Source organism: Panthera pardus, unplaced genomic scaffold, assembly GCF_024362965.1.
Source record: "Panthera pardus isolate Hobbes unplaced genomic scaffold, ASM2436296v1 HiC_scaffold_17, whole genome shotgun sequence".
NCBI lineage: Eukaryota > Metazoa > Chordata > Mammalia > Carnivora > Felidae > Panthera > Panthera pardus.
Genome location: NW_026526732.1, coordinates 101,674,122 through 101,689,274, shown reverse-complemented (window position 1 = coordinate 101,689,274; position 15,153 = coordinate 101,674,122). Strand labels below are relative to the sequence as shown.

The following is a 15,153-nucleotide window of genomic DNA, read 5'->3' as shown; positions in this document are numbered from 1 at the left end:
GTTGTCAGCCCAGAGCCCAATGCAAGGCTTAAACTCAGGAATGGCAAGACCATGACCTAAGTCAGACACTAAGCCTACAGAGCCACCCAGGCTCCCCTGAAATTCAGAATTTTAAACTATGGCCTATTTGTACTGATCAGAGGCTATTTTATAGATTAGGAATTCAAATTTTGGGGAAATTCCTTTTGAAAAAGAATTTATCCTACTCAGGAATGCCAAAATTAAACAAGCTCATCACTTACCCACAAGCAGGGCATGGCCTAAAATATTGTAGAATGTATTACTGTCCACCTTCAGGCCCAAGGTCCTTGACATGCTGAGGCCTCTACTGAAAGAGCTCCACACTGTGCAGCCCTGGATATAGGAATCTGAACAAGAAAGAGTAAGGCAACCATTTGAAATAAATCCTGATGGCTCCTCAGATTCTGAAGATCATTTTCAAATCAAACTATTATATAACTAAGAACATTTTCCCACACAATAATGAAACTCAGGAAATGAGGAGTTGGAAAGAGAAACCAAATCAAGTAAACAGGCCAATGAGCCTCAAAGATACCAGAGATAAGGAAGGTGGAATCCAAGAGTCAGATGCTAGAGAGAAAACCATCTGAGAAAGATACAGTATGGCCAAACTACCAAAGAACACATAGCTGTCAAGATTTCCAATTGGCCACCATCGTTGGTATCAGTCCTCATCACAATAAGGCAGACAGTGACTAGAGAGAAGCCAAGGACAATGTGAAGAATATTCCTAAAGGACCAAACCTGATCTTTGAAAATCACACCTTCCCTGAGGAGATACACTCATTATTTCTTCAAGCTGTGACATAATTTTTTTAACTTACCAGGCAATAATATCCTTGGCCCAAGACAGGCCGAGATTCTTATTCCAAAATGGAAGCAAAGTCAGAGGTTAACCTGAGGATCATGATTCTCACATTGGAATGTGGTAGCTTTATGAAAGCACAAGGGAAATATCTCTACTATGCTAAAACAAATAGACATTTATTAAAATCATTACATCAGCTCCATGGGTATATTTCATGTACCCCCCTGCTCAATCAAGTTATGTCAACTGAATCAGTCAATGAACAAACAGTTAATGGCTATCAACATATTTCAGGAATTGGGCCTTGTGCTGAAGACATACAGATGAATGAAACTAATTCTGTATTTGTGTAACTTCATTCCAGTATAGAAAACTTACATTAAAACAATAATGGCTAATTAAAGGATAAACCCTGATAAAGGAGTTTCATATTATTTCCACGTAGTGGGAGATATTGTATAAATATCAAATGTTTGAAATACTGAAAAAATTACTTTGGTTTAAAAGATAATTTGACTTTTAAATTGGAGCTCTCCAGGGGCGCCTGGGTGGCTCAGTCAGTTAAGCATCTGACTCAGCTCAGGTCATGATCTCAAGGTTCATGAGCTTGAGCCCTAAGTAGGGCTACGAGTTGACAGCCCAGAGCCTGGAGCTTGCTTTGGATTCTATGTCTCCCTCTTTCTCTGCCCCCGCCCCCTGCTTGTGCATGCACGTGCTCTCACTCTCTCTCTCAAAAGTAAATAAACATTTAAAGGAGTAAATAAAAATAAATAAATTGGAGCTATCCAGAAAATTCTCAACTATGTCACCATAGACACTGAGCTTTCACATTCCCCTCCATCTTGGCTCCTCTCGTGCCAGGTACGCTCACATCACTCACCAATAAGTTAACCCATCCACCTCTGTAGGCAACTGCCTGCTGCAGACTTTTCCTGAGTCTGGATCGCTATTGTGCCATTCATTCAATATAGGCCAGCCAATCTGAACAACCAGTAAGTACTAATGTGTTTTTAGAGCTATTATACGTGGAATTTAGGGACTGGTAAACCTGTAAAAGTAGCAAGGATTCCAACACCCTCTAACTCTAGTGGCTGGGAGCAACTGGCCACACGGGGTACAAGGGCCTTCAGGGCATGAAACAATAAAAGATTCTTTGGCAAGCATGCGGAAGTTACTAACCTCTGGGTTAATATGATAACCCCTCCCAGGAAAGTCAACTGCACTTCAACAGAGACCCATAGGGGATAATGTATTAATTCAGTGACTTTCAAACTTTTAAGGCACTGAACACTTTTCAAATAAAACCAAATTTAAGGGGCCCCTGGGTGACTCAGTTGGTTAAGCATCCGACTTCAGCTCAGGTTATGATCTCATGGCTACTGAGTTCAAGCCCCATGTCAGGCTCTGTGCTAACAGCTCAGCTTCAGATTCTGTGTCTCTATCTCTCTGCACCTCCCCACTCATGCTGTCTCTATCTCTCTGTCTCAAAAATAAATAAACATTAAATTTTTTTCAAATAGATAAAAGTGTAGCTATTCTGAAGTAGGTTGGAGGAGGCAGATTGATTTTTGAGCAAGGAAGATTTTGATTATGTTCAACTGATACTTCATATGTGACTGCAACCCTGACTTATACTGGAGCTGGTGCCACATCAAACTTTCTGAAGCATTATAAGCACCAGGAGATCAAAGAACCAGAGAGTAGTGCACAAAGATACTGACCATCCCAAGGCGCTAGGGAAGGAGCCATGTTAGAAACCATCTCCCTGAATATCAAAAATAAATAATATAGAAAAGATTTGGCAAATTAGGATAAATAGAGGTCCTTGGTTTGCATATGATTTCAGGTGAATAAAGAAAAAAAAATGCTGCAGGTGTCAGGATTCTGCCCTCAATGCTTACTTGAGCTCAATGATTACTTTGTCATTGCCTGTTGAAATCTTAGCATCTCTCAAGGCCCACATGAACCACCAAGTATGCCCTGATAATCTTTGTCAGACATTACCCTCAGAACACCATCCCTTTTCAAGAAAAGCAAAGCTTGAATGTGTCAGTGTTAGAGGTGCTGGGGAGGGTAACTCAATATGAGAGCTGCTATCTTGAATACTTAGCATCTCTGGATCTCTGCATATTAGCTTCGGATATTGCCTTGAATACTCCTATGTCTCTCCAACTTTGGTTTCAGTACCTTTATCTACATCTGGTCATATTCTTCCTTTCTGGTTCTGATTCTGTTTTTCACCTAGTTGTTCTTATCTGCATTTGATGTTTCCTGTTCCGTTCTTATGTCTTTAGATCTGGCCAAGATCTGCACCCATCTGCCTGCTCAGTGGGCACAGGGAAACTACCTGGTCCTCAGCCCATTCACTCCCACTTTTCCAAGCAGAAGATTCCTCTGAGTTAGGACCGTTTCACATGGAAATGCTTTCTGCTGCACCTGGGCTCTCATAAAAGTGATTATGTGTACTATTTAATATCAGTTTGCCTGTAATCACAAAGCTAGTAAATGACAGAGGTAGGATTCAAGATGTGGTTAGCTCCTTGTCTATTGTACCTATAGTGATGTTTCTCAAAGTGTACTCCACAGACTACTTTTTCTAGAATCACAAGGTTTGCTTGTTAATAATTCAGATTGCTAGGCCTAGCTTACACCAGAATTTTTCAGGACAGAGTCTCTAACTCTAAATTTTAGTAAACTCCCCAAATAATTTTTGTTAGACATACTAAAATTAGAGAACCACAGGTCTAGAGTATAATTATCCATCTTTGAACCTCCCATGTACCCTGAATGTAGAGCCTTGAACACGGAAGAAGAGAGAAAAAAAAAAAAAGAAGAAGAAGTCATAGACCTGGACCCGCTTACCTCTCAGAGCTCCCACCAGAGTCAGTGAGCTCAGCTGCCGATGGAAGGCTTGCCCCAAGTCCCGGAACTGCACTCCCTTCAACTGGACCCGACTGGGCTCCTCTGGGAAAGACTGAACAATGACTCTGGCCCCCAGATCCCTGGATCCCAGCATCTTCTCACTCTTGGAATATAAACAGTCTTGTAAATTACCTGAAACATAGAATGAAGTCAGGGGGACCTGAAGCATGTGCAACATGCTTCCAGACAAATCATCCAGTAGGAAAGGTACTGTTGGTGCAAAGGACAAACGATTATTGTTTGTTTCATTTAATAATCTTATTTCCCTTTTACTTTGATTTTCCTCTTTGGATTATTAATTAAAACATCCAATAACTAGGACATGATGTTGCCTTCACTCTATTATTTCCAGAAGCCCCCAAATCAATCACCTTAATTACTGTCACAAAGAGGCTGACTATAACCCACAAACCCAACCTAAATAGATGCTTATTTCAATCCAAAAGATCCCCTGGAGGGAGCATGCAATAAAATGACCTTCTCGTGGTTGATAATTGTAGGGAAGAAATGTGAGCGCTGAATGCAATCACAGCTCTTTTTAGTCTTATACTGTCCAATGGGGTTTCCCCTTTATTTTGTTGCTTTGCAGTTTGGGGACTTAGCAATAATGCCACTGCAGAAATGGCACAGGTCTCCAGAGAAGTAACTGAGTGACATCCTCCCCACCTGCACCCTCAATACCTCCTTCCCAGCCCCTTCTCTAGTGAGGATAACAAATTGCAACACCATAATGCATTCAGGGTACCACTGCAACAGGGTATTGTGGCCTCAGGATCCAGGATACCTTCTGTTGACGCGTGCCATTTGATGGCATGAACTAACCTCAGAATAGGTACAAAACCAACTTTTGAAATATTTCTTCATTATTCATATTAATAAACCAAAATGCTACAAATAAAAAATGATGCACCATTCCACAGTGAATAATTTGCTAACACCCAGGAATAAATATAAGAGGTAAATGAAGAGGTATTTCATATTTGTATGCTTTACCGCAATTTTGATTATTATGCCAGTGATCCATAATTTTTTGAGTGACTAGGTCTCATATTATTTATTTGGCTACCTTGTTTACTCACCTAAGCCCCACACAAAGAAAGGCGAGTGATACGTTACTTGTTTTTAATGAATGTCTATGAATTTGTTTTATTTTAAGAATTTTGTAATAACATTTAAGAGTTATGAAATTGGGGATTTTTCCATTAGGAGCCAACAGACCTAAAATGGCCCAAACCTAAAAGTATCATCTCTCTAGCAGCATAATCAAAGGTAATGTTTTGGACAATATGGTCTGAGAATACCTGTATGAGAACTACCAAAATGGTTTGAACAGAATGCAGATTCCATTTCAGAAGAATTGTTAAAGCTGGCAGTCACTGGATTCTAATCCACTGTATCCAAACCGTTTTCAGAATGACATGTTTGAGAGCTAGGTGACTGGGGTGATGAAGGGTGGACTCAAGGTCCCTCTCACCCAACCACATTTCAATATTACACCCACATGCATCTATATGTAGACATGACACAAATCTTAATTCCAGCCATGACACTTCTTCCAGGCTCCAGACACTACCAGGGCACCTCTACTCAGATCCTGGCCTGGCATCTGTCTTGACATGTACAAAATTAAAGTCATGATCTGCAGCCTTCCACTCCAAAACCTGTTCCCATTCCCATCTCACTAAATAGCCTCATCATCCATCCAGAGCTCATGCCTGGGAGTCATCCTTGACACCCACACCATCCTAAACCAAAGTTGACAAATGAGATCTTCACAACATGTGAAAGCCTCATAATCTACAGCCTGGGAAACCAAAACATAACCTACTAAACTAACCATCCCTGAAATAGATGTTTAATAGGCACATCAGTGTGATTCAGTGCCTGTTATTCTTCTAGAAGATAAATTGACTTTTCAACCACTTACTTAAAGTATGTGGTAGTTCACTCAGAAAACAAACTCCAAAAGTGGGGGTGAGGGGAAACAGAAGAGCCCTATTAGTCTAATCAGTAACAATGTGCTGCCTGTGTCTGTGACTCTGGCATTAAACTGTTTTCCTGAGAATTTCAGAAGGGGTCTGGAATCAGAGTTAAGATTTCTGGGAAAAATGTTTGGGTTTTTTTCCAGAATATTTTTGCCCCAGAGAAATAATTTCACAAGTGGAAACTATTCTCTACCTCTTCCACTAGGTTGTGGAAGGCAGGAGAAGTAATGACAACTTATCAAGACCATTCTGAATTAAAGAATATTATGAATATGCAAAGACTAAGGGTTTATTCCATTTTGAAAGAAGTCAACAATACTACATATCATTTGACAATAAGAACATTCTTTCTCACTCATTGACTTTTCAATAAAATACTTCTCTACCTTCTGAACCACTGGCCTCCTGGCATGAAGCAAGGTGCTTCATCCTCTCAGTAGTGAGATTTCCTCGTATGGTAACACTCCTGCTGAGCAGCGCCACTGTGGCCTTTAAAATATGGCGTCTTCCAGCCACCCAACTCTCTGTGAAGTTGTGAGAATATCTGAAGAGGGGGGAAAAAAAGAAAAAGACACATCTGAAGATACTACTCCAAATTTTATTAGGAATTGTAAGCCACTAGATTAGCGTCTCTGTTTGGGAGTCTATTTCCTTAGAAGCTCAGATACAGAAGAGTGAACTATGGGCACAAGTATGCGAAAATTAGGAATTCTGCAGATGATTGCACCATAACGCAGAAGCTCTAGAGTCTTCCAAGAGAAACGTATTTAAGAAATCTAAATCTTTCAAACATTTCATACTTTATAATTTTCTTATCAAAACATCTAGCATTATTTAATGTAAAAAATACATCACTGAAAGACAAATAAGTGTCCAGACACCAACACAATTAAGACTTCATCTTCTTATATCTAAACAGAGCCGAGCTGATATTCAGTACCTCAAGGGTGATCTCAGATAGAGGTCTGTAGTGTGCACAGTGTCCACAATGACCATCTCTTCAATGGGTTTTGCACCTTTGATACCTATTCCACTGATGATAACAACTTCATCCCCAGAGTGCCAGTCCACAGCATCTTCCAGAGCCAACACTTTGTCACTGGCATAGGCAGCTGCTCGAAGATGGGTGACAGTTACTTCTGGTAGCGAACCTAAAGTCAAACAAGGAAAACTTATCTAGACATTTTGATAGTTAATAGGAATTTGCTAGTATTCAGCCCAATAATTCTGTAAAACAAGAGTCCAGGAAGGCAAACATCAGGCTTGATGAGCACTGATGCTTTTGGATATTAGGTTTCTCTTCTGTCACATGTTGTAATAAAAATCATGCAGGACTGAACATGACATGGGGTGAAAAACACAGGAATTGGAGTCAGCCTAAACTTACAATCAAATCATAGTTTTGCCATGTTCTAACCAAGGGTAATATACTCAAGGATGGGCCCCAGTTTCCTCAGCTGCAAAGCAGAAGTAGCAAGATCTTTCCACATAAGGTGTTAGGAGAACTAAATGAGATAACTATGAAATATCTAGCTTGGATCTTCAAATAAGAGATGTAAACATACTTTAGTCTTTTCATTCCCTGCATCATGCTGTTTTGAAAATGAAATTTAACCACCTCTTTCTTATTACAAATAAAAACAAATGGGTATTAGACTCTGAATATAAAAGTTCATAACAAGTCTCTAATCTGAAGACTTCAGTGCAACTTACAAATAGGGTTAGGAGAGCACTGATTCACGATTACCTTGGATTGGTTGTCCTAAGCCTTGATGATTTAAATGATCCCTTCAAATTCTGAACTAGGTGTATCCAAGATGGATTTGCAAAGCAAAGGGGAATATGGGGGAACTTGAGACTCTAGATTTCTTGGTTTGTATGAGGCTCCAGGGCATCCATCTGACCTTCCCCATGCCAGTATGCTCCTCCTTAATGATCAAAGACTCAAGAAGGTAGTCTGTCTCATATTTTACTCTGACCTTTTCCAACAAGGGTCAAAGCAAAGACTTTTTTCAAGCCATTACCTGAAGCAGCACTTCAGAAAACACGTGGCTTACTCCCAACTCCTCCTCCTTTCCTCAGTACATTTCCTTCCTCCTTTGCAATAGATCATAATTTACCTTTAGCCCATAGCAACTTACTGTCCTCCCTTGTTGCACTAAAGTAAAATAATAATGCTTGAATCTCCAACTACAGAGGTAGCCGACAATAAATCATTTTCAAATTATTTTAAACTTCCCTCTTTATTTGTGTCTGTGTGTGCCCAGGCACATGTCTAGGCTTGGAAAGGTCCTTAGGTTAATGATGTAATTTCTGAGGTTTACTTGGGCAATAATTTTATCTTGAAATTATTTACAGAGTTCAAAATTTCTAATTATAGGGCAGGTGGGAATTAAGACATAAATCATCCCAAAAGAAAATAATTTTAATTTTATTTCTTGTTTGTATCTTTTAACCTTTGGTAACAATAAAATAAAATAAAGTCTATTTATATGTATATATACATATATATATACATATATATATGTGTGTGTGTATATATATATATATATATATATATATATATATATATATGTGTGAATTTCTATGATCCATTCTTGAATGTCTGCATGGAAAATTTTCTACCAAGCACAGAAAATGTTTATCAAAGACAAAATGCTCTTGAACTCTGTGATCAATTGTGCACAATACTAAATCACTATGCAAAAAACACCTACTATGCACCTATTAACATGCAAGCTCCAGGTGGCAGAATCAAGAATAGGAACAACAAAGGTATTTCTTAACTAATCATTCTTATAATTATACTTAAGTCAGAATGAATGAAAAAAATCACAGAGAATATTTGAAGTGTGTTTTTAACTATTAACATACGCATACATCCTTTGAAATGTTGATAGCGCTTTTGGAAAGCAGAATTATCTCATAACTTATTCACTCTTATAGCAAAATAACATATTTATGTGTATGACCAAAGCATCAGTCTTGGTTGTTTCATCAGTGCCAGCCTCATCTGTCCAGCAACATAGTGGATATTGACATTTGGACAGCTACTGTCATCTGAAACTCACAAATGTCAAAATAATTATAATAATCACCTGAGCTAGACCCTCTGCAAACACCTTTTCTTCTTCTGACCATTCTGCATTGTTCTTTATTTAAACCTTGCTAATTTTTTTTTAGTTTTATCCCTTCTTTATTTATAACCTGCAGTATCTGCTTACAGTACTCCGTAATAAAGCCAAAATTCCCTTTCTGATTTTTAAAACTCTCCATAATCTGACTCTACTTTATGGCCCTTGAGTCTGTAATAAACTCTGTTCCAGGAAACCCAGTCTCTTTGCCTCTTCTCACTTAACAGGATCATGCCTACCTGTATCCCTTTACCCATTCTTCCCTTTCCACCTGTGTGCCTGGCCTTCCTTCTCTGATCTAGTCTTCCAAAATGCAGCTCAAGACCCACTTCTTCCACTGAATTTCATGGAACACTTCAGCCCATCCTTATGTCCACCTCCTCCTATAGACACTATAGAGATGTGGAGGTCTTACTTGAGCAAAAGATATGTTTACATCTGGGATTTAGGTATGCCTGGGTTTGTGGCTAGTTTGTGGGCCATTTGTTTGAGTCGTTTTGCATGGGAGGAGAAACTTACACAAAGGAGCAGATGGGAAAAAAGAGGATGACAGAGACCGCATGGGGTCTGTCTCAGATACGAGCCTTCAACTCAGCTCAATTCATAAGGATTTGAGTTAACTATTTTGAATATTGCCTTCTGGACATTCACTTACAAACCCCCATCAGATAGACACCTAAATGAGTATATAATGACCAATATGCTAAAAGCAGAAAAAACAACACAAACATTTATTTAGAACTTAAAACAAACCCAACCCATGCTAAGAAGTTCTAATAGAAGGAAGAACTGGTTTTTTCTTGTTGTTGTCTTCCTTTTAACAGATTGTACAGATTCAAAAACCAAAATACTTCAAGGATAAGTTTTTATCATAATGAGATGTCAGCACTGAGTTCTAAAACTGGGTCATCTGAGTCCAGAACCAAAAGAACGGGACACGTAATAGAATACCTGAACCTCGAAATAACTGAATTAACTGTACCTGATCAGCTTTGATACTGAAAGAATTATTTTTCTTACTTCATAAATGTTATTTAAGTGCCTCACAAAGCAAACCCACTGACTTCTGAGATGAAGAAAGAATTGCCCACATTGTAAACGTGAGTCATTTCACTTCACAGAACTCTTAGGAAACCCAAGTTGGGCAGCTCCCTTCCTTTCTTTACCACAAATCAAAAAACATAAAAATACAGTTGAAAAAGCTCAATAACTTATAAATATGCTTAAATGAAAAGGGTTATGCTCTTAATGTGTAATTTAATACAATGTTTAACCACTTTGGGCTTTCAACATTGACCTGTTAACCAACAAACTATTCATTTACTCCCACTAATGACTTCTACTCATAATTGTATTTCCTACAAATTATTGTCCAAGCATTTCAGTGCTATTCATCCATAATTACACAGTCCCAGAGAACCATCTTACCAAATGGGCATGAAGAGAAAGAAAATAATCTTTGTGGGTTAACACACTTTAAAATCACTAATTGCTCTATGTTTATTTTGTAGGACTTCAATCTTTATTCCAAGTGAATAACTGCCAAGACCTTTCCAAATCACTTGGGGGAGGGGAGGTAGTGAAGGAAAAGAAGAGGAAGAGAGAGTGAAGGGAGGGGAGAAATGAAGGAAAGAATCATATTGTTAAAATAATGTTCACATCAGAATAGAAATATAAAGGAACTCACGAAAGAACTAGAAATAGTTTTCCGAAATACATGCAAATTATTTCCCTCTATTTCCACCTGCAGCTTCGCATTATGCGTAGCAAAACAATGAATTCTGCTTTTTCTTTTATGTAGATGAACACTTCTCATGTACTGGAAAGACAGACATGAAGGAGGGCACCTGGGTGGCTCTGTCGGTTAAGCGTCCCACTGTTGATTTCAGCTCAAGTCATGATCTCATGGATGTGAGATAGAGCCCTGGATCTCTCCCTCTCCCTCTCAAATTAAATAAATCAACATTAAAAAAAAAGAAAGAATGAAAGAAAGATGGACCTGTCCTCCAGGTTCCATGACCAGTACAGGAAACAGACAAAAGTCACAAATGTACCATTTTAAGTGTTAACACAGAGGGACATCCAGGGTCTACTGGTGCACAGGTGTGGGTACTTCGCTCACACAAAAGGGGGGTTGTTTCTGGGAATGCTTCCCAAATAGGTGATAACTGAGCTGGGTCTTTAGGGATAAGTCATAGTGGGCCAGATGACAAAACAGAGTACTCCAGGCAAAGGTAATGGTATATACAATGATGTGGGCCAATGTGACACATTCAAATAACTGCTATATATGTGACATTGGCAGAATGCACATACGGGGAATGGGAGTTGCTGATGAGAGTCAGTGAGACTGCATCTGGAAGGTGAGCAAGACCTACTTAGGAAGGGACTCTCAGGCTCTCTCAAAGAACTAAGAGTTTATCCCAAAAGTAACCACCAAAATAATACTTAAGATGGTAACAGAGAAATCAGACTCTTCTGAGACTAGTGATATTTTAAAACCATGAGTACACATATCAAACTGAGGGGAGAGAATCCTTAGTGAGAAACTATATTTACCGCATATTGGGTAGAATGAGAAAAAGCCTAAGTCAAGTCCTAAGATGATCAAGGGCCAGCCAGGGGGCAAGAGAGAGCTTGATGTGTTCCAGGAACTACATGGAGATAGGGGTATCTGGAGAAGGCAAATGAGATGGCACAGTGTGACTGGTGCAGGACCTTGGTGGCGTGTTTCAAAGGATTTAAATCTAACTTGAAACAGTTATGTGATCAAATTTATGTTTTTAAAGGTCACCCTGGCTGTTGAGTGAAGAAAAGATTGCAGGGCGGTAAAAGGAAAGTTAGAAGTCTATGTCGCAGGGTGCTGCAGTAAATGTAGAAGATGAGTGCAGTAGGTCAGATAAGAAGTTTTAATAAGTATTTGGCAGTGGATCTGGAGACAGATATAAAAATCTGAGATATCTTTTGGAGAATCAAGAGGACTGGCTGATTGGATCTAGAGGTAAAGGAGAAGTCAATGGTGACTTATAGGCTGACCAAGAGCAGAACCAAGTTGGTAGATAGATAAACAGGGACATTTAGGGAAGAAGAAAAAAGAATCCATTAAATAAACATTTATTAAACACCTATTATGCGCTACGTTCCATGTGCTCTTCCAGCCACTGGAAATACAGTAGTGAGAAAAACAGTCAAAACCCCTGCCTTCAGGTAGTTTATACTCCAATGGCATTCACTTTTAGACATATTAAGCTTTAGATGACCATTTTAGGCAGGTTACATTTTAGATATTAAAGAGAATATCCAAATGAAAAGTCTGAAGCTCAGAAGAGATGTCTGAAGTTACATATATAGAGAAATATATAAACAGAGGTTAATCTATATAAATGAGTGGGATTACCTGAGAGAAGTATATAATTATGAAAAATACCTGAGATCAGGACCATGGGAACATTGTCATTCTAAAATTGAGTAGATGAGGAGAAACCGAAGAGGAGCAATAGAAGGAAGAAAACTAAAAGATGAAGACACACACACATGCCCATAATTAAACAAGACAAAGCAGTGGCAAGAAAGTCTTATTCAACCATGCAACTGCCTAAGGACCCATTCCTCCCCACCTCCTTACCCTTGTATTACTGTTAAGGTCTGGGTACCCACCTAGCATCTCTTAGTGTTTGTGTCCTATTTCCCACTGTTCATTCCATCTCCCTTTCTGCATAGTAGCTGGAATTGAGCTTTGAGGGCAAAGGTATGGAGAGAAAACCCTGCCCTTCTATCATTTCTCATTTTCCCCTTCCTCCTGGCAGCGCTTGACCCAAATTCTCTAGTCGTATACTATTTCTAACAACAGGAAGAGGTGACAAATAGCCAGAGAAATTGGAGAAAGACTATTACCTATGATTCCACCTTGCATCCGAGCTGGTTCTCTCTGCTCCCAGAAACTGCATCATGCCAGGAGTCTGCCTCTGGGCCACAGAAGTCATTCTAAGGCCAGAGGGACTGAGAGCACCCTCTGTTTCTAGTAATCAATAAGAATTATGATAGTAGAGCCCAAATGGAGAGAGAGGTGTTCCTGGTATCCCATAGTAGAAATGGACCTACTCTCCATGCAATTAGTCTTATACTCAGTGGTCAGCTGCTATACTCCCACTAGCATTAAACAGCGAGGACAGTGAGGGGAAGCAGACTGTTGAGGGCTCACCTGGGTCCTAAACCACAAAATTATCAGCATTTCCTTGAGAAAAATATATCCTAAATTCCAAACAACCATCTTACAAAGGAACTCTTTGAACTCAAACCATTTGTGAATTGGAGATGATCCAATTTACTATACTTCAGAAAAGGAGACTGTGACATTAGCATTAATATAAGACTATCTGGCAGACCAAAGAGATGGAATGGGGTATTTTTCATGTACCATTTCCCTCTGCCCTTGAGAACCACTTGCTGTGATATCTCTGTTGGTCAAAGACAAAACCTGACAGGGAATCCTGGATGAGCTCAACTCTGTGTGTGCACTATGAGCCTTCTGCATCATTACTGGTTAATCATGGGTGGTACCAATGGAGCAGGGAACATGTGCCTGCAGGAAGGAGAAGGCTCAACAGAGCAATCCTCTAAATGTGCAGATCAGCTAGCTGTATCCACAGCTGAGCAGTAAACATTTCCACACTGTGATGAAAGGGATTCGAGCACAGTCTGTTCCCAATGCTGAGAAGTCTACCATTTTGTTGGCAGAGGGGTGTAGACTAAGGCTAACCAAGGTTATTTGGATGGTGCAGTGAGACAAGCCTTTTCCAAAGGCATAAAGGAAAGGCTAATCTTTGTTTCTACCCAATCTGACTTTTATTTTTACTACCATAATTAAAAATAAGTGACTAAGAAGAATATAAAGCTCAAAATACCCAGGAAATAGTGAATTGTAAGATATAGGAAAACATCTGTAATGCTGTTCCTAGCTCCTGTGAGGATTTCAGGCCAATTAAACAAATGGCATTCTTAGAACTGTACTGGCCAGTCCTTTACATAGAGGTGCAAAATCCAGTTGCTCAGAACAAAAGGCTTCTGTAGCGTGTCTTTAATACCCACTTCTGTTCATTGTCCAAAAAATACGAAAAACTTCAGGTATATTTCTGACCAGATAGGTACTTTTTAAAAAAATGTTTGTTTATTTATTTATTTTGAGAGAGAGAGCATGCGCAGGCATGGGAGGGGCAGACAGGGAGACAAAGAAAGAATGCGAAGCAGGCTCCAAGCTGCCAGCACAGAGCCCAACGTGGGGCTCAAACTCATGAACCATGAGATCATGATCTGAGCTGAAATCAAGAGTCAAACACTAAAGCCACCCAGGCGTCCCAATAGTAATTTTGATAATCACTACTACAGTGTATGGTTTGGAGTGGAGGCAACAATGAGGAACAAATGACTAATTTTCAATAGTGTAATTTCATTTTAGAAAAGCAATTGATACATAATGTTGAATATAAAAATATAGAGAAACAAAAGAAGACACAAAAGCATCCAGAATCTTACTGCAACAGATTAATGTATGTCTTTTCTTTCCTATAGTTCTTTCCTATGTTCACACGTTGACAAAATTTCATATATAAGTAAATAATTCAACACATACTACAGAAGTGTTCTATAATTCTTGACATACCTTTTTGGTTTTTTTGCAAATTCTCCTTACCCAACTTAGTAGGAACATCTTTCAGCTGTATTGTACATAATTTAACATCATGATGGTATCATAGCATCTCACTGAAAAGTTGTGTATTTTGTTTACAGATCCCTTATTTCTTCATACTCAGTTTCTTCCCAATATGTTGCTTTCATGAACAGTTCAGACATGAACATTCTTGAGCATAATTTTTATACATGCTAATGATCACCTCCTTAGAATAAATTCCTAAAAGTGGCATTGTTATATCAAGGCAATATCAAGGCATACACTTAGCCTTTTGATATAATCACCAAATTGTCTGACAGGAGGACTCACATACTTGTATATCCAGTAGGAGCACACATGGATGCCAGTTCCTCAGACTTTCTACTTTTTTTTTTTTTTTTGGTCAACTTGATTGTTCAGGGGGAAAAAAATCACTTTTGTTTTAATTTGCATTTCTTTGATTACTAATGAGAAGGTAGACAAAAATTCGTAAAAAAACAAAAAAGAATCTTTTACTGTCAACATAGGATAAACCTGAGCCCTCTCCACATGCACTCATATTAACTGGCCATTTGCACTAATTACGCAGACATGTCTATTCACATTATCTGCCAG

At 39.0% G+C, this 15,153-nt stretch overlaps 1 protein-coding gene across 2 annotated transcripts in view; it reads right to left on the bottom strand.

Annotated features, from left to right (window-relative positions):
- Window positions 1-15,153, bottom strand: part of PKHD1 (PKHD1 ciliary IPT domain containing fibrocystin/polyductin) — a 488,429-nt gene that overhangs the window by 286,187 nt on the left and 187,089 nt on the right. For both annotated transcript variants that reach the window (XR_002082091.2, XM_019457395.2), the window contains exons 38-41: window positions 6,677-6,887; window positions 6,123-6,280; window positions 3,692-3,883; window positions 243-368 (exon numbers count right to left, since the gene is read on the bottom strand). Coding sequence is in view for 1 of the 2 variants with exons in the window: in XM_019457395.2 (XP_019312940.2) it covers window positions 243-368; window positions 3,692-3,883; window positions 6,123-6,280; window positions 6,677-6,887 (687 nt within the window). In the remaining variant the exon portion in view is untranslated. The remainder of the gene's footprint in view (window positions 1-242; window positions 369-3,691; window positions 3,884-6,122; window positions 6,281-6,676; window positions 6,888-15,153) is intronic.